The following is a 23,855-nucleotide window of genomic DNA, read 5'->3' as shown; positions in this document are numbered from 1 at the left end:
TGTTAGTTTATATACTTGTTAAAGTAAAAAGTTCTACTCGCAGATTTGGCCACTAATTGTTTATTAATTGTTGAAACAATAACAATTATTTTGTATAAATAGTTTTAAAAATATCGATAAATTCATTATTTTACTTTGATCAAATATGTTTCTTTTTTGTTTTTGATTATGCTGAATCCGAATACGGCATTGCAATTTGATAATTCTTATACAGAAGCTCTTATACAGTGTGTCTGCATAGCTAGGAACCACATGGAAAACTTTTTTATTATCAATTTTACGAAAAAAAGTTATTCTTAATAAAATGCTCTGGATAGTCAAAAATCTAAAACTCACCCATCGGATATCAAATTTTATCAATTTTATACGAGTTATGTCAAAAATATGAATTTCGTTAAAGATTAAAGTACCTTTATATTCCAGAATATCAAAAAATGCTATTATGAAAAGGTGTTTGAAATTAGAAACTATGTCTAAAAATACAATTACATCATTCTAATCGAAAACAAATTCAATTTTTTCTCAAGTTACGGATACTCATCATCATCATCATTTTATTACAATTATGATAACTATTTTATTATTACTTTTACGAAAAAAGTTATTCTTCATAAAACGTTATCCCTGGTCTAAAATCTAAGATACAATCATCAAATATCAAACTTTTTTAATTTTATACGAGGTATGTAAAAAATATGAATTTTTCTTAAGAGTTAAGTGCCTTTATTATTCACAATATTTTATATAGAAGGATGTAATTAAACATAAAAACAAATTTTTTAATTCCAAACAACTTTTCTTAATAACAATTTTCGATATTGTGAAATGTGAAGGTACTTTACTCTTAAGTGAAATTCATATTTTTTGACATAAGGTAAGTGTACCTAATTTGGGCACTGCACCTATAATGGGCACCCCGTGAATATATTGATAAAATAACGTTACTGTGCTTTTAGTCACAAAAAAAAGTAGTGCGGGAAGTAACCTTGAATCTTGGCTTGCCATTCATCTAAATACCGCCCTCAGTTTGACTGTGAATTTTGCCGTGTGTGGTTTGTTGTAAGCGGTTGTGAATTTACGCGCCAAAATAACCTCAAATTATTCGATTTACTAAGAGGTAAGTTTTTTTAATACTTATTTTTCATCAAACTTTATTTAGTTTTGCATTGCGGTATTGGCTTTGTTTGTATACTTAATGTATAAAATTATTAAACACGTCTCCAAGAATATAAAAAACATTATCTTATTGGTTTTGAACATGGGTGCCCAAATTAGGAACACAAATTTTATCAATGTACCAATAATGGGCAGTGTGCCCAACTTGAGAAATGTGGTATAAGGTGGGATTGTGCTTGTATGTAAAAGTCCACTGGATATAAAATACATAGATACGGTCGTCAGTATCACATAAAAACTGGTTCCAATAATGGGCACCCATGCCCAATATAGGGACATTGCCAGTGCTCATCATAGGAACTCCAAATCATATTTTTATTTGTCTTGCAACTTGTCTTATTTTGTTTCAGGATCACTATGTCGTACAAGAAGTACTCTGAAGATGTAATCAAATTAGCCATACAAGAAGTAAGGGAAGGAAATTCGATAAAATCAACGGCCAAGAAACATAATATATCACGTCCCACACTTCAACGGAGGTTAAGGACAGATGTTTTTGTGGCAACACGCATGGGTCCCCCCACTGTTTTTTCTCTCGATCAGGAGCTAGTTTTTGTTCGCTGGATCAAGGAGATGGCTAACAAAGGTTTCCCAGTGACAAAAGACACATTTATGTTTAGCGTTGCTAAAACTGCAAAAGAATTAAATATCACTTTTGGAGATGGAAGCAGTGACCCTGGAAGGAAGTGGTATGAAGGGTTTATGAAGCGCCACCCTGACGTTTCCACTCGTACCAGTCAAAACTTAACAGTTCAGAGACGAGCAGCAACTCAGGCAGAAATAGAAAAATGGTTTCAGGAGGTTCAACAATATGTAAGTGACAATAATTTGAGAGAAGCATTGGAAGATCCAAAAAGAGTTTTCAATTGTGACGAAACTGCATTTTATCTCAATCCGAAGCCTGGAAAGGTTCTGGCCGCAAAGGGCTCTAAATCTGTATACACGGCATCCGGTGGCGATGAAAAATTAAATTTAACTGTGCTCCTTACAGCCAACGCAGCTGGAGAACTTGCTCCACCGATGATTGTGTATAGGTATGTAAGATTACCGCAATTAATCGTTTCAGCCATGCCCCCCGAATGGCCCATTGGTAGGTCAGAAAATGGATGGATGACCCATGAGACATTCTATGAATACATAGTAAATTTTTTTTATCCTTGGCTGACAAATAACAACATCGCACGGCCCGTTTTACTTTTTATGGATGGTCACAAGTCCCACATCTCGATGCCATTGGCTACCTTTTGTGCAGCCAACGAAATTGAACTTATATCACTTTTACCAAATGCGACCCATGTACTACAACCTATGGACGTTGCTGTTTTCCATTCAATTAAGTTGGAGACTTTTGGAGACAGGAAGTTGCTGATTGGCGCATGGCAAATGAAGGTCGGCAAGTAGAAAAGCATAATTTTCCGATTATTTTAAATAACATATTACAAAAACTTGCACCCACAATCATTCAAAATGGTTTTAAGGCATGCGGTTTAGTACCTTGGGATCTAACGGTAGTTAAAATACCAGAAGTGTCAAAACATAAGGCCCAGCATCCATTTCAACAGTTGCAGTCTGTTGGTGTCCCTCATGATACTTTCCTTAAAACACTTGAGAAAAAAATAGGACTAGCTAAAATGCAAGAATTTGAAAAAAATGTAGGAGACTGGCGAGGTGATATAAGGGATTTTTCTTTATACCACTTGTAGCTTAATGAAAAACAATCTAACATTCAGAAATCTAGAGAATGTATGATGGTTCAAAATCCAGAACAGCAGGAGGAACTAAGGGGTCTTAGTGTTTCCCCAACTCAAGATGATCAGTTAGCGGGCCCTTCTACAGCACCAGATTATGCACCAGATGCTTTGATTGATGCTGGTATGACTCCGTCAACTCCTCCACCTATTGGTCATTCATCTGGATCCAAAGTAGACCCAATGGTACCTTCTCCATTTAAAAGAACTCTGTTTTGGCCTGGTGAGACTTCAGAAGATAAAAAAAAAACGAGCAAAAAAAGAAAAGCTGCCACCGGTAGTTACTTCTCCTCAAATGCTTGCCTATTTTGCAAAAAAGGATGAAGCTAAAAAAAGGTTAGAGGACGAGAAGCAAAGAAGAAAATTAATACGTGAAACCAAAAAGAAAGAAGCAGAAGAAAAGCGCAAATTAAAACAAAAGGTTGTAGTACATTCATCTCCATCTAGTTCTTCTTCTGAATCAATCATTTATGAAGAGTCGGGGATGTCTTCTTTTGATTCAGAAAGTAGTGAGGACGAAAATACTGAATTAGTCAGCCAGAGTACAATTAAGGAAGGAGACTTTATAATTGGCCAGTTTTTAATGGGTAAGAGGGGAACAACTGTATACCAGTACTTATGCATAGTACAACAAAAAGGGCCTGAACCAGGAGAGTTTGTTGTCCAAGGCTTAAGGTCTGTGGACGAAACAAAAAAACTTTTTAAGGTTGTGGACAAAGACATTTCCTCGATTAATATTAATCAAATTATTAGAGTAATCTCTGCTCCTGCTATTATTCATAAAGATAGTCATTTAATTTATAGTTTTAAGAAAAAAATAAGTGTATTGGAAAAATAACAAAATACTTAAATACCTTAAAATAAGTTTTGTTTTTATTATGTATTGTTTTTATTGTTATTTAACAATATTAAGTATGTAATTACTTAAATACTTACGAAGAAGTTAAAAATAAATCATTGTTCGATTATTAGGTTATTCATATTTGTGTTTTAATACTTTATTTTCCTTGGTATTGATAAAATATAAAATCATTTCCACCTTAAATTACATTTTATAGGTGCCCAATATAGGGGTGCCCAACATAGGGTGGTGTGAAAAATTGTGTGCCCATTACTGGGGCAATGAGGGCACCATATATACTTTTTTTTCTAAAATATATCGGACAATATTTTACCACCATAGTCACATAATACTTTAAAGTAAACATAATATAATAAATAAATAAAACAATCGAGACCTCAATATTACCTAGAGGCGAGAAAAACAAGTTTGTTTGCTTAAGGTGCCCATTATTGGTACACTTACCTTACCTCGTATAACATTAATTAAATTTGATATTTGATGATTGCATCTTAGATTATATACCTACGATATAAGTTTTACAGAAAAAAGTTGTGATCACTTTGTATAAAAATTTTTTTAGCTGGTAATTTTCGGTTTTGTATTACATTTTTGTTATCTTTCTTAATTTTCTTAAAAAGAAATAACTTATTTCACTTCTAAAGTAAAATAATTCAGTGCATTTTAAAGAATACATCTTAAGCTTTAAAAAAGCACTTATAAAATTGTAACATCTGTTCAAACTTGAGTAATACCGTCTTAAATTGGTGGTAATGCTATAAAACTACGAAGATTTCAAAAATTACAATATTTGAGACGTCATATCATTTGAATTAAATTTTTGAGATTTTTTTTGAATATAATATCATTTACTAAGATGCTTTAAAGGTAAGTTGTGCAAAATTGAGAGTTTTATAAGAAAAATTATATTAGTTACACATTTTTAAATCATTTTTAAACAAAATTTATGTAAGGCTCATTTTCCGCCCACACCGTACTTATGCCCATACATTTTATTTCTTTCTATTATAACCATAAAATAGCTTAATTATTCTTCTTTCACGTTCAATTTCTAAAATTTTATTTGATTAATTAGTTAAAGAATTACATTAAAATAACTCAATCGTGCACTTCGCCGTACGTTAGTTTACAGTGCGTCAATGTTGGTGAGAAGGGTGACTTTAGCGTTATAAATAAAAAATTATAAAAGATACAGATTAATTTTAGAAAATTCTTTATATAAGGTTGTTTTTGTAAAATTTTCTGAATTTTTCAATGGTCAAGTCAGTTTTTTTCTAAAATTTAAGTTTTCGGAGTTATTTAAAAAACATCTAATTTCGTAGTTCATTTGTTTAATAAAAATGAGGCACCCATTTCTCGAGTAGAACTTTTTGATATGTTGTTTATTAAACATTTCTTAATGAAATTATAAAAAGTTCTATCTTGTTTGAATTTTTCCGAAGTGAAAATCTATTTGCACTCCCCTAAATGTAATAACTGTTCATTCAAGAGGCACACTTTTCAATACGCCATGGTGGTTGAAACAGAACTTTTACGAAGTTAGTACTAGAACTAGTTAGTACTAGTTAGAACTATTACGAATTAATAATTTATTTAAATTTGTCTGCTAGAAAACAATATTGACGTAATGCTAATATCAGAGACACATTTAACAAGCAACCACAACCTTAAATTTTATGGATATATAATTTATAATGCACCACACCCCCTGATGCTGAAAGGCATGCTAGAGCAGGTGCAGCCGTTATTATTCGAAAAGGGATTTAACACTATCACCTTGGTAACATAAGAGAGCCACACCTGCAGGCAGCAAGTATTATCATAGAATATTGGCTTGGACAAGTAGCAATATCTGCAGCATATCTTCCACCAAACTGTCCACCGAATAAAGAATCATTTACTAATTATTTTAATTCACTAGGTACTAGATTTATTGCCGGTGCTGACTATAATGCAAAACATGTGAGTTGGGGCTCTCGACTTTCTCCACCAGGTAGAGGTAGGAACTACATCTCAAACACTTATCTAGTTACACACCTACTTACTGGCCCACTGACCCTAGTAAACTTCCGGACCGTCTTGACTTCTTTGTAAGTAAAGGTTTTGAAAAAGGCTATTTAAATATTGTACCGAATTATGAAATTGCTTCAGACCATACCCCCGTCATAGCGACGCTAAATTCAAGATTTGTTGAGAAGGAACGTCCAGCAAAACTGCACAATCATAAAACCGATTGGAATCAGTTCAGGGAAGAAATATATCAAAAAATAAACCTTAATATTTCTCTAAAAACAAAAGATGAACTTAAATTGGCAGTATACGAATTTACTACACTTCTCCAAGAAGCTGCCTGGAATGCCACTCCAGAATGTAAAGATACACAGAATAAAAGAAACAATCTTATTAATATATGAAACCAAATTAAAGGGAAGAGGAGACTAATAAAGATATGGCAAAACACAAAGCAGCATCATGACAAAATAAACTACAATAGAGCCGCAAAAAAGCTGAAAAATACAATACTACCGCACAAAAACTCCTACCAAAATTATCTTCAAAATTTAACACCAACAGCAGATATCGATTATTCACTTTGGAAGGCCACTAGGAAATTAAAACAACCCAGTAAACACATACCAGCATTAAGAAATCCAGATGGCTCATGGTCGAGAACAGATCAAGAAAAAGCAGAGGCATTTGGAAAATATCTTGAAGAAGATTTTCCAGTGCTTCTACTCTACCCTCTGTCAGTGCTGGAGAAGATGAAGCTATCTATGAAAGTCTAGCAACAATCAAACAGCCAAGTGAGCAAATTAAACCAGTAACAAAAAGAGAGGTAAAAAATACTATTCAATATAGATTAAAAACCAAAAAGGCTCCAGGCTACGACCTTATAACAGGAACTATCTTAAAAGAGTTACTATATAAAGGTGTAGGTATGATGATAACACAACTTTTTAACTCAGCATTAAGACTCAAAATTGTACCAACGCAATGGAAAATTGCTGATATACTAATGATCCATAAACCTGGTAAACCACCCCACGAACATACCTCCTATCGTCCTATTAGTCTCTTACCGGTACTAGACTATTTGAGGAGCTATTAGCGACAAGACTTATGAAAATAATAACTGATAATAGTCTTTTTCCGGATCACCAGTTTGGTTTCAGAGAGAAGAATTCAACAATAGAACAAGTTCATAGAGTCGTTGATATAGTAAATAAAACTTTTGAAGAAAAAAATACTCTTCTGCACTTTTTCTAGACGTCAGTCAGGCTTTTAATAAAGTCTGGCATGAAGGGCTGCTCATCAAAATAAAAATGAACGTTCCTGAGTCAATGTTTACTATACTGAAAACATATTTAGAAGAAAGATACTACCGTGTCAAGCATGAAGCAGATACATCAAAAATCTACCCTATACGATCTGGAGTCCCTCAAGGTAGTGTTCTGGGTACTATATTATATTTGATATTTACACACGACATACCAACAAATAAAAATGTAACATTTACAACATTTGCAGATGACAAAGCTATGTTAGTCACAGATGAAAATCCCGCAACAGCTACCGAATCTCTTCAAAGGCATATTAGGGACATTGAAAAGTGGACAAAGAAATGGCTCATAAAGATCAATGAATCAAAATCACAACATATCACATTTACAAAATGTCGCAAAATATCGACTAATATAGAAATAAATAGCAAAGCAATTCCACAAGCCGAAAGCATTAAATACCTTGGAATGCACCTGGACAAAGCTTTGACATGGCGAACCCATATATGGAAAAAGCGCCAACAGTTAAACTTAAAATTTCGTAAGCATTATTGGATACTGGGCAGAACATCGAAGTTGCCTGTACGTAACAAACTGTTGGTATACAATACTCAAACCGGTCTGGGCCTATGGAATCCAGCTATGGGGTATAGCAGCAAAATCCAACATATCCATAATGGAAAGATTTCAATCTAAAGTGTTACGCTCTATAACAGACGCCCCATGGTTCGTGTCAAACAAAGGCATTTATTGTGACCTAGAAGTACCTACGATCAGTGAAGTGATAGTTCAGTGCAGTGTTCGGTACATAAAACGCCTAGAAAGCCATTAGTATGATAGAATTGATCCAAAAGATGGCATAACCCAGACATCCAAAGTGAAAGTTATCCTTCAACACCAAATTGTTCTATATGGTCCACATAATGTTCAGGAAAAAGTCACACCATTTTGAGCTTCGGGTTTGGGGGGGAGAGGGGGAGAAATCGGTAAATTCGTAGTTTTTTAGGTTTTTCGTAAATATTTCTAAAACTATTCGATTTAGCACAAACAACCTTCTATACAAAAATGTTCTACATTAAATTTGAAATAAAAAATGTCCTATGCATAATCCTTCTAAAATGAATGGTTTCAAAGTTACGGAGGTAGTATAGTATAATTGGTCCAAAAAAAGGCCTAACCCAGACATCCAAAATAAAAGTTTTCCTCCTACACCGAATTGTTCTATATGGTTTTACACCATTTTGAGCGTCCGGTTTGGGGGGGGGAGATGGGGGAGAAGTCGGTAAATTAGTAGTTTTTTTACGTTTTTTGTCAATATTTCTAAAACTATACTTTAGCGTAAAGAATTACGCTTACTTAATTTTTGTATACAACATACAAAAATGTTCTACATAAAATTTAAAACAAAAAAGGTCCTATACATAATTGTTAGAAAATCAACGGTTCCAGAGTTACGGAGGGTGAAAGTGGAGATTTTCGATACTTTTTATATTTTTTGGGCAATTGATGATGATTTAGGGTGGTGAGGTTGACGTTTCTGCAAGGGCTTATCACTAACATACCATCGGCCACTGAAATAGCAAATCTGATTTATAAAACGCAATCCTGTTAAAGAAAATCAGTAGGAAATTGCCCAAAAAATATAAAGAGTATCGAAAACCTCCACGTTTCACCCTCCGTAACTCTGGAACTGTTGATTTTGTAACAATTATGTACACGACCTTTTTTGTTTTAAATTTTATGTAGAACATTTTTGTATAGAACATTGTTTACGTTAAAGCATACTTTTAGAAATATTGACGAAAAACTACTAATTTACCGCCCAAACCGGACGCTCAAAATGGTGTAACTTTTTACTGAACAATATGTGGACAATATAGAACAATTTGGTGTTGGAGGAAAACTTCTACTTTGGATGTTTAGGGTAGGCCTTTTTTGGACCAATTATACTATACTACCTCAGTAACTTTGAAACCGTTCATTTTAAAAGAATTATGCATAGGACCTTTTTAATTTCAAATTTAATGTAGAATATTTTTGTATAGAAGGTTGTTTATGCTAAATCGTATAGCTTTAGAAATATTTACGAAAAACTTAAAAAACTACGAATTTATCGATTTCTCCCCCTCTCCCCCCCCCCCCAAACCTGACGCTCAAAATGGTGTGACTTTTTTCTGAAAATTATGTGGACCATATAGAACAATTTGGTGTTGGAGGATAACTTTCACTTTGGATGTCTGGGTTTGGGTCTAGTTATACCATACTACATCCAAATGCCCTGGCAATAAACTTGCTTGATAATAGTCAACAAACTGACAAACTAAAACGTAAAAATCCACTAGACCTTATTTTTAAATAAGTTTTATAACTCACCGTAATTGTGTTTATATTTTAGTAGTCCAGAAAGCCACTGCGCATCCGCTAGGAAAAATATTCTAATTCGGATTTTTTGCACAATCTTACTCAAAAAGGACTCCTTTTAACAAATTTCCATGTTGCCAGGACCAAAAGGTGGTCAAAAATTTTTTAAACGTTTTTTTTTTGTTTTTTTCCTAAAATTATTTTTATTGCATGGAAAAAAGTTTTTTTAGGTTTTTTGGATCATTCCAAACAGAAAAGGTCTTTAGTGACTTTTTTCTAAAAATGATAGTTTTTGACATATAAGCGATTAAAAATTGAAAAATTGCGAAATCGGTCATTTTTAACCCTCAAAGACTATGTGAAAAACTGAAAATTTGAATGTTGCCAAGGTAGGTAGATATTTTTTAAACATCGATTGATGAAATCCCGAAGAGCTTTTGCAATACAATATTCAAAACTCCTTTGTTTTTTAATTGCGAATCAAGCGTGCGCGACACTATTTTCCACCGACAGTATGGTGCAAATGAAAGGAATAAATTCGTTATTTCGAAAATTGGTGACTTTAAGGAAAAATCCTGAAACAGGTCGATTTTTATTTTTAAGTTACGATATTGTGGCATATATGGTATACTAGTGACGTCATCCGTCTGGGCGTGATGACGTAATCGATGATTTTTTTAAATGAGAATAGGGGTCGTGTGGTAGCTCGTTTGAAAGGTTCTTCAATTCCCCATCAAGTAATGTAAACATTTACATAATTTTTTATACAGGGTGTCCTTCTACTTCTTTTTTTGTCAAATAATTTAATTTAATAAAAATTTTTTGGACACCCTGTATAAATAATTATATAAATGTTTATATTACTGAATAGAGAATTGAAGAACCTTTCAAATGAGCTAGCACACGACCCCTATTCCAATTAAAAAAAATCATCGATTACGTCATCACGTCCAGATGGATGACGTCACTAGTATACCATATATGCCACAATATCATAACTTAAAAATAAAAATCGACCTGTTTCGGGATTTTTCCTTAAAGTCGCCGGTTTACGAAATAACGAATTTATTCCTTTCATTTGCACCATACTGTTGGTGGAAAATAGTGTCGTGCACGCTTGATTAGCAATTAAAAAACAAAGGAGTTTTAAATATTGTATTGCAAAAAACTCTTCGGGATTTCATCAATCGATGTTTAAAGAATATCTTCCTACCTTGGCAACATTCAAATTTTCAGCTTTTCACATAGTTTTTGAGGGTTAAAAATGGCCGATTTCGCAATTTTTCAATTTTTAATCGCTTATGTCAAAAACTATCATTTTTAGAGAAAAGTCATTAGAGACCTTTTCTCTTTGGAATGATCCAAAAAAACCTAAAAAAACTTTTTTCCGTGCAAAAAAAATAATTTTAGGAAAAAACAAAAAAAAACGTTTAAAAAATTTTTGACCACCTTTTGGTCCTGGCAACATGCAAATTTGTTAAAAGGAGTCCTTTTTGAGTAAGATTCTGCAAAGAATCCGAATTAGAATATTTTTCCTAGCGGATGCGCAGTGGCTTTCTGGACTATAGATATATGTATTGTTTGTAAATGCGAAATGTATGTTTGTATGTAGCATATTATCGGAATGTCATGTTTGTTCCATACTAGAGGTCCAGTCATTGGACTGACCTCTCTAACGTCAATTTTTTTTACTTCAAACCTCAAAGACGCTTATTGTTAGAATTTTTATAACTAACAGATTGCTGAATAAACGTTTCAAAAAAATAAAAATTTAAATTTGTGTGGAAGTTATCAAAAGGATCAACGGCACTGAGGAATTGCCTTATTAAACTAATGGTCTTTCAAGAGAGGATCTCGATGTATATTGGTTTGTCAAGACCAGTGTTTTTAAAGAGGAGTTCGTTGTACAAATGTAAACATTTCATTTGTTATTATAAAAACAATATATTTCTTTTTCTTCTTAAGGTGCCTTCTCCATTACTGAAGGTTGGCCATAACTACAGCACATTACTCTTTATCTTGAGCGGTTCTTAGTATCAAATGTGTGTTCATGCCTGTCCAGTATCTTACGTTCTTCAGCCAGGAACATTTTTTTCTTCCTGGACCTCTTCTTCCTTCCACTTTCCCTTCCAATATGAGTCGTAAAAGTTGTATATTTCTTCTCGGTAAGTATGTCCTAGATAACTCGTTTTTCTGTTTTTAACAATATTTAGGAGTTCCCTCTCAGTCCCTATTCTTCTCAGCATCTCGTTGTTAGTCACGTGCTCTGTCCAAGAGATCTTCAGCATCCTTCGAAGAACTCACATCTCAAAGGCTTCTTTACGCCTCATACTTGTAATTCCGAGTGTCCATGTTTCCACTCCTTATAACAATATGGAATAAATGAATGTTTTTACAAATTGGTATCGGATATCCAACGATAAGGTAGAGTTTATTAGGATTTTTTTAATTCTTTGAAAAGCGGACCTTTGAAAAGCGCTCTATACGACCCCGTATTTCGACCTCGTGGACAAGATCGTTTATTATCCAGCAATATATTTTTTCTACTCAAATCTTACTTTTAAACATCATATTTATTCTGTGTAATAATTAAATTTACTATCATATTTTAATGATATTTATATTTTATTAATAATTCAAAAATCAATAAATTATTATGTCTGCTCCTGGCGCCACCTGCTAACCTATCAACCAAGCATACGTTGTTTACTTTGACAGAACCGTCAAAGTCAAACTAAATATTAGAATATATAACATAATATGTTTAAACTCTAAATAATCTCCAAAAATGTAAAAAATATACAGGCTGATCCATTTAAAAAAACATAAATTTGTGTCACCCTGTCAATACGGGTGGCTCAGTATATTTGAAAATATTTTTAAATCATAGTCCTATCTATGTTCCAACTTTTACCTAAATAACTTTTTGAAGTTATACTCCTTTAGGCGCGATAGAGAGTGCATTTTTATTATTCTGTGCGCATGCGCATAGTGACAGATGTTATTCGTTGCTAAATATTTTAAGTTATGTATGTATCAGTCCAAGAAAGATGTGGAAAAGGTATATTAGTGTTTTTAGTAAATATATTTATTATAATTTTTGTGTCTTTGGATTTGTCTTTCTCGGGAGTAAAATAATACGTACCGTAAAGTGAGGCTACTTGGTGACACTTTTTTAGGTTTTGTTAGGATACATTGGGGTGCAAAATTAACCGGACACCTTAAAAATGGGTCATTTTTGATGACTCGAATTTCCTAAACCTGTTCGATTTAAGTTATTTTCTAATACGTTATGGCCTTATTCTGGCAGTTATAACATATGGCAGTGAAGTTTGGCCACTGAAACAAAGAGCGCAGAAAATGTTACTAGTAACAGAAATGGACTTCTGGAGAAGAGCAGCAGGCAAATCAAGAAGAGATCGGATACCGAACGAGAGAATACGAGAAATGATGGGAGTAACACATACAATAATTGATGACATAAAAACAAAACAACTGGTATGGTATGGCCATGTACAGAGAATGCCAGATGACAGGATCCCTAAACAGATTTTGGCATGGACACCACAAGGGAGAAGAAAAAAAGAAAGGCCGAGAAGAGGCTGGAGGGAGGGAATTGAAAAAGAACTAGAGGAAAGAGAAATCCCTCCAGGTCTATGGTTAAACAGAGAAGAATGGCGGTTAGGAGTCGGAAGGCGTCGGAGAACGCTGTAAACCGATAGTAGTAGTAGTATGGTCTTATTCTTTATCAATATCGCTGTAATAATATTGTGGCTAAACAGGTAAATTTTCATTGCATACCAGGTGTACCAATGAAACTGTGTTTTTTTCTTAAACTTCGCATCACCCTGTGGAATATTCTAGCATTTATAAAATATGTACTCAAATTAAAACCCAACTATAGCCTTATGTTTTCTCAACATTCTGGTTTTTGATGCATTCGCTTAAATAGGACCATAAAAAGTTAGGAAATTTAACAACTAGCCATGTTCTTTATCAGGGTGTTTCTAAATAAGTGCGACAAACTTCAAGGTATAATTCTACATGAAAAATAATGACAGTCTGCTTTATAAACCTATGTCCGCAAATGCTTCATTTCTGAAATATAGGGTGTTGAAATTTTTCTTAGAAACTGACGATTTATTTATTGCTTAAAAACCAGTTGAGATATGCAAACGAAATTTGGTGCGTATTAAGATGTAGTTATTGTACATTTTTTGATATACAAGTAAGAATTTAATATTCACCACTGGCGCGCATACGGGTAATATAAGCCCTCATATTACCCGTATGCGCGCCAATGGTGAATATTAAATTTTTAATTGTATGTTAAAAAATGTGCAATAAATACTTCTTAAAACCCACCAAATTTCATTTGCATACCTCAACCGGTTTTAAAGCAATAAATAAATCGTCAGTTTGTAAGAAAACTTTAAACACCCTCTATCTCAGAAATGAAGCATTTGCGGACATAGGTTTATAAAGCAGACTGTCATTATTTTTCATGAATTCCCCCTTTAAGCATTTTCAGAATTACCCCTTCAAGTTTGCCAATTATTATTTAAAAACACGCTGTATTGATGAAAATCATGGTTAGTTGTTAAAGTACCTAACTTTTTTATTATCCAACATAAGCGAATGAATCAAAAAACAGAATGTTGAGAAAACATGAGACTATAGTTGAATTTTAATTTTAGTATTTTATAAATGCTAGAATATTCCACACAGTGATGCGAACTTTGAGAAAAAAACACAGTTTCATTGATACACCCGGTATACAAAGAAAATTTAACTGTTTAGCAACAATGCTATTACGTCGATATTGCTAAAGAATAAGGCTGTAGTATATTAAAAAATCACTTAAATCGCACAACAGGTTTAGGAAATTCGAGACATCAAAAATGACCCATTTTAAGGTGTCCGGTTAATTTTGCACCCCAGTGTCCATTACATACACTTTCGGTTTATTATAATTTTAAAAATATCACGTGAAAGCTCAATCTTTCCTCTATGTTCAGTGACAACTAGAATGCGCTATATGTTATAGAAATCAAGAACATGTAAAAAAAAGTTGTCACAAAGTCGCCCCATGGGTGGGGGTTTCTTTGTGACACGTAAGTTTTTCTGCGATATTTATATGGAATTCTAACTGTGGCACAAAGAAACACCCGTACATTTTTTACAAACAACATTTTAATGTTACATGGTATTGTATTAAAATATAAATTTACTTTGGTAGAAAGATCTTCTAAAAATTCTTCTTCAAAAGTCAAAGTTTTCACGCCAACCTAAAATCACCTGTTTTGACGATGATCAAATCAGCTGTGGCATGACGAGCAAAGTTGCACTAGGAACTTTGGTTATTGTTCCCTAGATAGTGCACATAGTCTACTATTGAAATAAAACATTTTATTTATTCCAGCATTTCTAATGGCTCGGCCAAGTTAATAAGTTTAACTTTAGAGGCCACTGTAACAAAGTAACCATATGTGTCACAAAGTAGCCTCACTTTACGGTATTATTAAAACATTTTTATATTTAATACTTCACTTCGTCTCTTTGTTCGTGATTTGTCATAATGTCCGAGAAACCGTAAAAACAATGCCTTCGTAGCGTCATTGGTACAGCATTCGAGTAGAGATCGAGAGGTCCCTGGTTCAAATGCGGACAATTGCTGCCTTTTTTTAATTTTTGTATTTTTAGAAAGTGGTAAGTATTAAAATTAGTTTAATAAAATAAAAATAAACTGTTTAAATTATTTTATGCACGACCGGGCGGTAAAGTCCATATTATGTATACATTTGGCGGGCGTAAAGTTCCACTTTAGCGCCCGTGGGCTTCTTTATCGCCCGCCGGACGGTAATGTTAAATGGCGTATATTTTCTTAGATTTAGCGGGTAGTAAACTTAATTTTGCATCTTCTGCTGCTTTAAACATTTCCGGTGGTGTACCAGAAAGTGTTTCATCGTCACTAGTTTCCATTATAAAAGAACTTCTTAAAAAAATGTGTTATGAAACTTTCAATACGATAAATAATGGCGACTATTCGTGACTTATTTACTTTGTTGCTAGGGTAACGCGAACATAGCTATAGAGATTACTGTTATTATTTCTTACACATATTTCTTTCAATATGACATTTTTTATTAACTAACCAATACAAATGATTCGGTGAATTGTTATACAGGATGAGTTTTAATAAATTGAGCTATAAAATTCATGCAACTTTTGAAACGGTATTTATAATAAATTGCTCGCAAAAGGTGGAAAGAAAAAGAAGCATTAAAAAATAATCACTAAGACAAGGGATCGTGCAGGGAATTTTGTATCTTTATTAATAAATGATCATTAAAACAGTCGTGCATAAAAATTTGTATGTATTTCCGGCGTAAACAGCGTTTATGGACCTTACGTCTTACTTACACGTCGCGGTCCATAAACGCCTATTTTACGCCTTAATACATAAATAACTATTATTTCAAAATCCAGGAGGAAAATAAACTTCCTGTAGCTGGCTGTATACCATAAATCACAAAAATACCAAGTTTTTTGTAAAAGGTATATATTAAAATACCCTAAATAAGGGTCACAATACAAAACGTTTTCGGATTAAGGAATCCATCATCAGTGTTTAAAAGCCAAAAATTGCATGCCTGAGCCACCAAAATATATTGGGTAAAAACCCTTTAAATGTAAATGATATGGTTGTTTTACATATTTATATAAAGATCATCTGATGTTAAAGATATACCTGGATGATACCCAGGGCAACACAGGACTCTTCCCACGTGGTTGAAATTTTTTTTGAAGAAGAAAAATAAAAAAAAAATCGTTTTTTTTTCTTTTGAAGAAAAAAAAATGAAAAAAAATCTTTTTTTTTTCTCCAAACAAAATTCCAACCACGTGGAAAGAGTCCTGTGTTGCCCTGGGTAACATCCAGGCATATCTTTAACATCAGATGATCTTTATATAAATATGTAAAACAACCATATCATTTACATTTAAAGGGTTTTTACCCAATACATTTTGGTGGCTCAGGCATGCAATTTTTGGCTTTTAAACACTGATGATGGATTCCTTAATCCAAAAACGTTTTGTATTGTGACCCTTATTTAGGGTATTTTAATATATACCTTTTACAACTATTATTTCGTTAAAACCATATAATAGAAGTATAACTTCTTACGTGCGTACAAAGTACACACACATTTTTTTTTCGCATCTCTTACAAGAAACTAGTAATTGGACGTCCTCGCACTAATGCCCCACCCTGTATATACACTAGACTGCATATAATACAGTGTTTACTGATCATTGTTATTGATATAGAATATTTTAATAGCGTCCAAAGTTCTACATATTTGAGCATATTTTCGTGTCTTAGTTTCCAAGAAAGTCAGCTATTTACGTAGAAAATATTTTGTTGTAGAATAAGATATTTCTATGTAAGGTGCATTTGCTAATACCTTTCTAAAATATTTCCGTGTATCACCCGAAACTTAGGTGAAATTTCTGGGTAAGTTTCCTAATCACCTCATCCATACTCATTACAATTAATGTGAAGCTTAAGTATCTACTTTGTCTAGGCATTTCCTTTGTTGTAAAGAGAATAATTTCTGGCTTATTATCATGTCTACGTCGTGAGGTAGCTGTCTGCAATTCAAGATCTATTCTTTATTTTAAATAGAGATTTTGTAGAAAATACAAAGAATGTATTCATCAAATATCTATGAAACAGCTCTATAAAATTTTAAATGTACAATTATTATAAAAACTAATAGTAATAAATATTATTGTATAGAGGGTGATTGATTAGTGTTATAAAGCTCAGAAGATCCGCTATAGTAATAAATAGCAATAAAAGTTAATAAAAGAAATTGTAGCCAACTTTGAGCTTTACATTACAAAATTAGTTAGAATGTTACAGGGTGTTCGATAACATACTGACAGACCAAACTTATGTTTTTTTTTAATGGAACACCCTATATTTTACTTTATATTCGAAATCTTCTTAACTTCCCCATCATAAAAATATAAAGGACTGTTATGTTATACAGGGTATTTACAAAGTTATAACCATTTTTCTATAAAAATGGTAACAAGTTCAGCTCCCTAATTTTTTAAAATGGTTGACATTGTTAATTTTCTTTATATCCAATACGGAGTGAGTCAAAACGCAAGTACATTATTTTCTGATTAATTTTAAATGGAGCACCCTGTATTTTATGTCACTGTCGAAAAATACGATTACTGTACTTTAATTTTTGTATAATATTCTCTATGTCTAAATTTGTTAGTTTTCTAGATATTTTCATTTTTCAGAGCAAACTCAAAAGTCAAAACAACAATTTTTTTGCAACATGGAGAGAAAATCAACTTATTTATTATTTTTAAACAAAAAATAAACATAAAACAAAAAATATCTCGACAGAGTTACATCACGAAATGTCTAAAGAAAATATATACAAAATTTCAGGTGGATCCGTCAAGTAGTTTTTGGGTTACAATGTACACTGTTTTCGAAAAAAAAACAGTTTTGAGAAAAACGCCTTTAAAGTTTTGTCATCTTTTATTTTCAATTTCTTTTTTCCACAATGAAGAACTTCCTAATTTCTTTTTTAGTCTGTCAAACCGTAAAGTGATGCACACCGGAATATGTTTTTGAATACTACATAAGCACACAAAAATTAGAGTTCAATATTAATCTAAGAGTAGGTACATCACTCTCAGTATTTTCTCATATCTCAAAAATATGACCAATTGCTTACAAGATCGACATAAGTACGTCAACTGTCAAATTGGCTGTTACAATGGGCCAATTGGTAAACATCAGAGGTTATCGATTTCTTATTTATAATATTTTTTTCTACAACCGTGTTAAAAATGCAATTTTTAGCACTCCAAAGGAGCGTTAAAAATGCTACTTTAAAGCACTAGTGCTTTAAAATGTTTAAGGCACTGCAGTTAAAAGTGAATTGTTAAATTGTGAAACGTCAAAATATTTATATTTCATTTATTAACATTAATATTAATAGTACAACTTGCGCAATTTGAAAACGGTGGTTTAATAGTTATTTATGATATAAGTGTTAAAAGTACACGTTTAAGGCATGCATGTGAAAGTTGCAGAATGAGCGACAGCGAGTTCTGCAATTCACATGAGTGCCTTAAAAATGTACTTTTTAACACGCATATCATACAATTTTTTTCTACAAACGTAATTACAGGACAATATCTACAAAAACTTTTACTTGAACTTGACTGACATTCCATTTTTATATTTTTTGACATTACATCAAAATTGTCTATACGGTCAATACGAACTGCAGTGCCTTAGAAATATTTTAAAGCACTAGTGCCTTAAAGTAGCATTTTTAACGCTCGTATGGAGTGCTAAAAATTGCATTTTTAACACGGTTGTAGAAAAAAGGTTTTTAAATGCTTTTCTTTACTTCAATAGTTTGCATCAAATCTTTAGACGTTAGTTTGACTGACTTTTCTTCAATGCAAATGAATGAAAATTTGCAGACATATGTATTTGCGGGAACAATACAGGAATAGTCAATAAAAATTTTTTTTGTCTATTAATTGTTCAAATAAAAAAACGATTTTAACGGAAAATGCTTAAATTCTCTTGTTCTTTACAATGAAGAAACTTGAAACTTTTACAGATTGTAGCTAATTATATGAACTATACATAATTTCACTTTTTACGTTAATTGTTTATGTTATACTTCATAAATAAACAATAAATTTTTAAATTTTTTGCCGATTTCGACCACTTTTCTTGTTTGTACATCATATGTTGTATACATATTTTAATAAACATGACGTTATATTTTAATATTTGAAAAGTGTAAGACTAAAAAGTAAAAAAATAAAAAAATATGAAAAAAGCATTTTTAAGAAACACTTTCCTTTAGTTACGAGTGACTAAATTTAAACATAAAAAAATCAACTAAAAAGCAAAATAAAAAAAATTTAAAAAATCTAACACATTCGTTAAAGAAAAGCGTGGTGCGAAATCCGTTTATTCGATGAAGACGCGCCACGCTTTTCTTTGACGAATGTGTTAGATTTTTTCAATTTTTTTTTTTATTTTTTGCTTTTCAGTTGATTTTTTTATGTTTAATTTTACTCGCTCGTAACTAAAGAAAAGCGTTTCTTAAAAATATTTTTTTCATATTTTTTTATTTAAAATTTAATTTAAACTGTATTATTGCATTTTAAACACGTTTGTAGAAAAAAACAAGTTTATCTAACGGTATAATATTTTCGCTAAGAATTTTTAGACATTCCCCTCGAGTGTAGACAACCAGTTCTACCTTTTACGGGTCATAGGTTTCATTTCAGCAATTAACAAAAATATTGTATTTTATAAATTTATAACGTTTGTAGAAAAATACTGTATGATATACGTGTTAAAAGTACATTTTTAAGGCACTTAATTGCACTGAATTTGCACTTAAGCACTGAATTGCAGAATTCGCTTCGCTCATTTTGTAAACTTTCACATGCGTGCCTTAAAATTGTACTTTTAACACATATATCATAAATAACTATTAAAAGTTATTTCCGGATTGGAAATCGAAACGTCAAAGCAAATAATCTAAAATATAATTTTAGTTTCAATCAATTATTGTTTAATCCCATATAAATAAAATATTTAATATAAAAGAAAAGTTTTATTTAATTTTTGTAATAAAAGAGTTTTGTAGTTGTTTTAGCACGAAGTGCTAAAAGATAATCTTCTAGGCAATCGTCAATATGCATACCAACCTGGTAAATCTACGGACTCTGCTTATATTTAGATCTCTATGATCTAAATAGGCCTATCCTCAAAGTCAATGGAGGACAAAGAGATAGCAATGGCCGCTTTTTTAGATATTGAATGGGCATTTAATAATGTTATTAGGTACCAGCTCTTTGATAGGGGCTATGGGTAGACGAGGCGCATCTGCAAGAGAATATATGCAGATCGATAAGGGAGGGCATCCTTGGAGAATAGGATAGTAATATCCACTCTGCTGGGTAAAGCAACCATCAAAACAAGAGTGGGTGGAGGCTGTCCACAAGCAGGAGGTCTGTCGCCTTTACTTTTAGCAACCTTGTTAATTCTTTTGAAGTTTCTACACCATATATTGTTATTGGCCGTTTAATAGTTTTATATATTTTAAACTTTACTTTCCTATGAATGTCTTTGGGTCCAAACACCTACGACAGAGAGAAGGATGCTTTGTTAGCAAGCATTATCCGTTTTCGTATTTCCTCTTCCTCGCTGCCGTCCTCAGTGATCTCTACACCCAGGTATGTGAGCTGTTTTACTACTTCAATGTTAGCGTCATCGATTGTCAAATTCTCCAAGATTCGTGGTTTCCTTGCTTGGCAGTGAGGGCCCCAGGGCCCCAGTGCCTAAGGCAGTGGGGGCCCCAGGGTAGAATAATAATTGGTGTGGGGCCCTACCTAGTACCATTTAAAAAAATGTTATAATTATTATGGTATACCTACAGCTAACTACAGGGTTCTCCCTTTTAGAAATAAAAAAATGTTGATCTGCTTTTATAAATATATTTTTAAATAAAAAAAATACAAGAGCTGTATCTTGTTACAGTAAAATATTAAAATATACATAATAAAATGCATGGTTAAAGTCCGGGTAATTTTCGACATTTTTTACTTGAAAATTCCTTGATTATGTCTGGCATGTCTAGCTGCTTTAAGACATCGTGTTCAATGCTCATTATCGAGAGATGATTCAAACACTTTTGGCCCATCATAGACCGAAGTCGAATTTTAAGAATGATCTCTCTCCACGGCAGTTAGTTAGCAGCAGAACTTAATATAAACGAAGTGTCACCACAACGTTTGGAAACGAATCATTCACATTATTTTCTTTTAGCAGTCGGTACATTTGAAATTCTTTCATTTCGACGCCGAGGTTTTCATCTAAATCATTGCTATAAATGTCGTTAAGCTTCACATAGTGAGCTTCAATTTCATTGGGAGTTAAATTTTTCAAATAATGGAAAACTGACTTAAATAGGAAATAAAGTGATATATAAAAGCGATAACATTTTTGATTATCAGTAGTAATTGCACAAGAGCTCTAAAATTATCGAATTTTTCCCGAGTGACACTTTGACAGTTTTAATTTCACAACCCAAAGAGGAGTGAAATTATGTCAAAGTGTCACGAGGGCCAAAATTCGATAATAATTTTAGAGATCGAGTGCAATTTGTTGCGATTATTTCATGAATAAAACTATTTAAAACCAAAATTTTATTGTAATTTATTTATGTAAGTACAAATTAGTACAATTAAACACACAGTTGTTATAAATATTTGACGGTTGAAAGTCATCACTTTTATAATTTTTAAAACATTAATAATTCTCATTAATGTCACTGAATGTATTTTTTCGTAGCAACGAAGGGTATCTGACGTAATGTACTTGACGACGGGATATTATCAAAAATTATCGGGTATAATATCACAAGATAGTGAGAATAAATTGAAATTAATGCGACAGTTTTTCGAAAATTTGTTTGCTGTTGCCCAACGACAACAAATTTAAGTAAAAATAAAGCATTATTTTCTTATTTATTCTTACTGTCGTGTGATATTCGTAAGATTATTTTTTAATACGTATATTATGGATATTTTCTTAAATGTGACAGTTGTCAAAACTAGTAAACTGGTTGTCATTAAACAGAAACAATCTACTTAAAAAAATTCTATTGGTAATTTTCTACAGTAGATAATTTTCAGTATAATTTTAATCAGATTGGACAGAATTAAACACGTAATCAAATATCTTACTATACGATTGGAAGTTAAAATCATCAAAAAATAATCAGTTTAATTTTTATTTCTGTAGCTTTCTATTGGTCCGAATCTCCTACGAATGAAATAGTCTACTAAATTTCTCTTATGTTGTCATTTTAGTCTTTGAAATATTTCTTAAAAGAATATAAATTTTTTAAGTGATCTAAGTTCTGCCACTCCTGAATTAAGGTCAATATTTGGATCTTGGAGAACACGACTTGTGCTGTTATGTCTTGTCCTCTGTAAGATTTCATTCCAAAATATTGCAAATAAGTATTCCTGTTTCCAGTAAACACTTTAGATTATAGAAATCTTTTTTCGATTATATATCGTCTTCTGAAATTTTGGATAATGCTCCTTTAATCTGATTATAACCTTTAACTAGTTCTTTTTTCGGCGTCACTTCTAGATGACAATCTAGTACCTAGTAGGTATTTACTCTTTTAGGAACAATAATATTTCTGCCACGATCGGCGTTGCTCTTAAAGACGCAGCTTTTAAACAGTTGATTAACAAGTTGTATCTATATGTCATCATCATAACTGGCTCGACAATCCGTTGTGGATCTTGGCCTGCTCCCAAAGAAGTCGCCACTTCTGTCGATTCCTGGCAACTTCCCTCCATCTTCTGACCCCTAGAATCTTTAGGTCTTCTTCCACATCATCAATCCATCTTCTTCGTGGTCGTCATCTACTTCTTGTGCCCTCTGGTTTTGAAAATGTTAATCTCTTAGTGTATTCGTGATCTGACATACTAGTAATATGCCCAGCCCATCTAAGTCTCTGCACTTTAACGTTATTCACAATATCTGGATCGGTGTATAACTGATACAATTCAAAGTTGTATCTTCGACGCCATAGCCCATTTTCATTTACTGCCCCAAAAATATTTCTATATGTATCTATATGTAGAGGAAGTGAAAAATACACATAGTTCAGATAGTCCTTGCAAGAAATCAAAGAATGGTATGGCAGCAGGACAACACTCAGCTGCAATACTCAGGACAACGCCAAGCCTGAACACCATTGTATTTTCCACTCATAACTGACGCGTTGTCGTAGGACTGTCCCCTATAGTTTTTCAAATTGATATTATCTCCTTGCAAGAATGTCATTAGAGAATTAAATATATCTTCTGCTTTATGACCGTGATTTGACAAAAATATGAAAAACCTTTCAACAGAAGTGAAATCTTCCATGTAACGAAATATCACAGTTAATTGATTGACAAAAATTATTCTATGTGAATAATGTACCGATTTTTTTAAGTTTGGGGCTTTGTGGGGGCCCCGGGCAGCTGCCCAGCCTGCCCCCCTTAAATCCGGCCCTGAATACCATATAAATTACCCGTCAGTAGAAATATACAGTTTTGTTTAGTGTAAACTAGTGTTTAATGTTTTAATGTTTAGTGTCACGAGGGGAGACCTTTGTTGAGAAAATTTACTCTTCCTTCCATTTCCTGCAGTGTCAATTTTCAGTTTTACTACAGAGAAAAATTAAACCCTGCCAGTATAAAAACTGCCCTTCCATAATATTATTCTTATTTTTAGAACAACATGTAAAATTAAAGAGATTTAGATTTTAACCCCATATCAACAAATAA

General features: G+C 32.6%; 2 protein-coding genes across 3 annotated transcripts in view; both read left to right on the top strand.

The window, feature by feature from the left end:
- The window catches only part of LOC126885296 (lachesin), a 909,437-nt gene that overhangs the window by 707,085 nt on the left and 178,497 nt on the right, over window positions 1-23,855 (top strand). The gene's annotated exons all lie outside the window — the stretch shown is intronic.
- Window positions 866-3,127, top strand: LOC126885298 (tigger transposable element-derived protein 1-like). The gene is made up of 2 exons (XM_050651814.1): window positions 866-1,117; window positions 1,527-3,127. Exon 2 carries the CDS (start codon window positions 1,534-1,536, stop codon window positions 2,575-2,577), a length of 1,044 nt encoding a protein of 347 aa, XP_050507771.1. The 5' UTR covers window positions 866-1,117; window positions 1,527-1,533; the 3' UTR covers window positions 2,578-3,127.

This window comes from Diabrotica virgifera, chromosome 5, assembly GCF_917563875.1.
Source record: "Diabrotica virgifera virgifera chromosome 5, PGI_DIABVI_V3a".
Classification (NCBI taxonomy): Eukaryota; Metazoa; Arthropoda; class Insecta; order Coleoptera; family Chrysomelidae; genus Diabrotica; species Diabrotica virgifera.
Note: the sequence above shows the minus strand (reverse complement) of the source record. Positions and strands in the feature narration are given on the sequence as shown.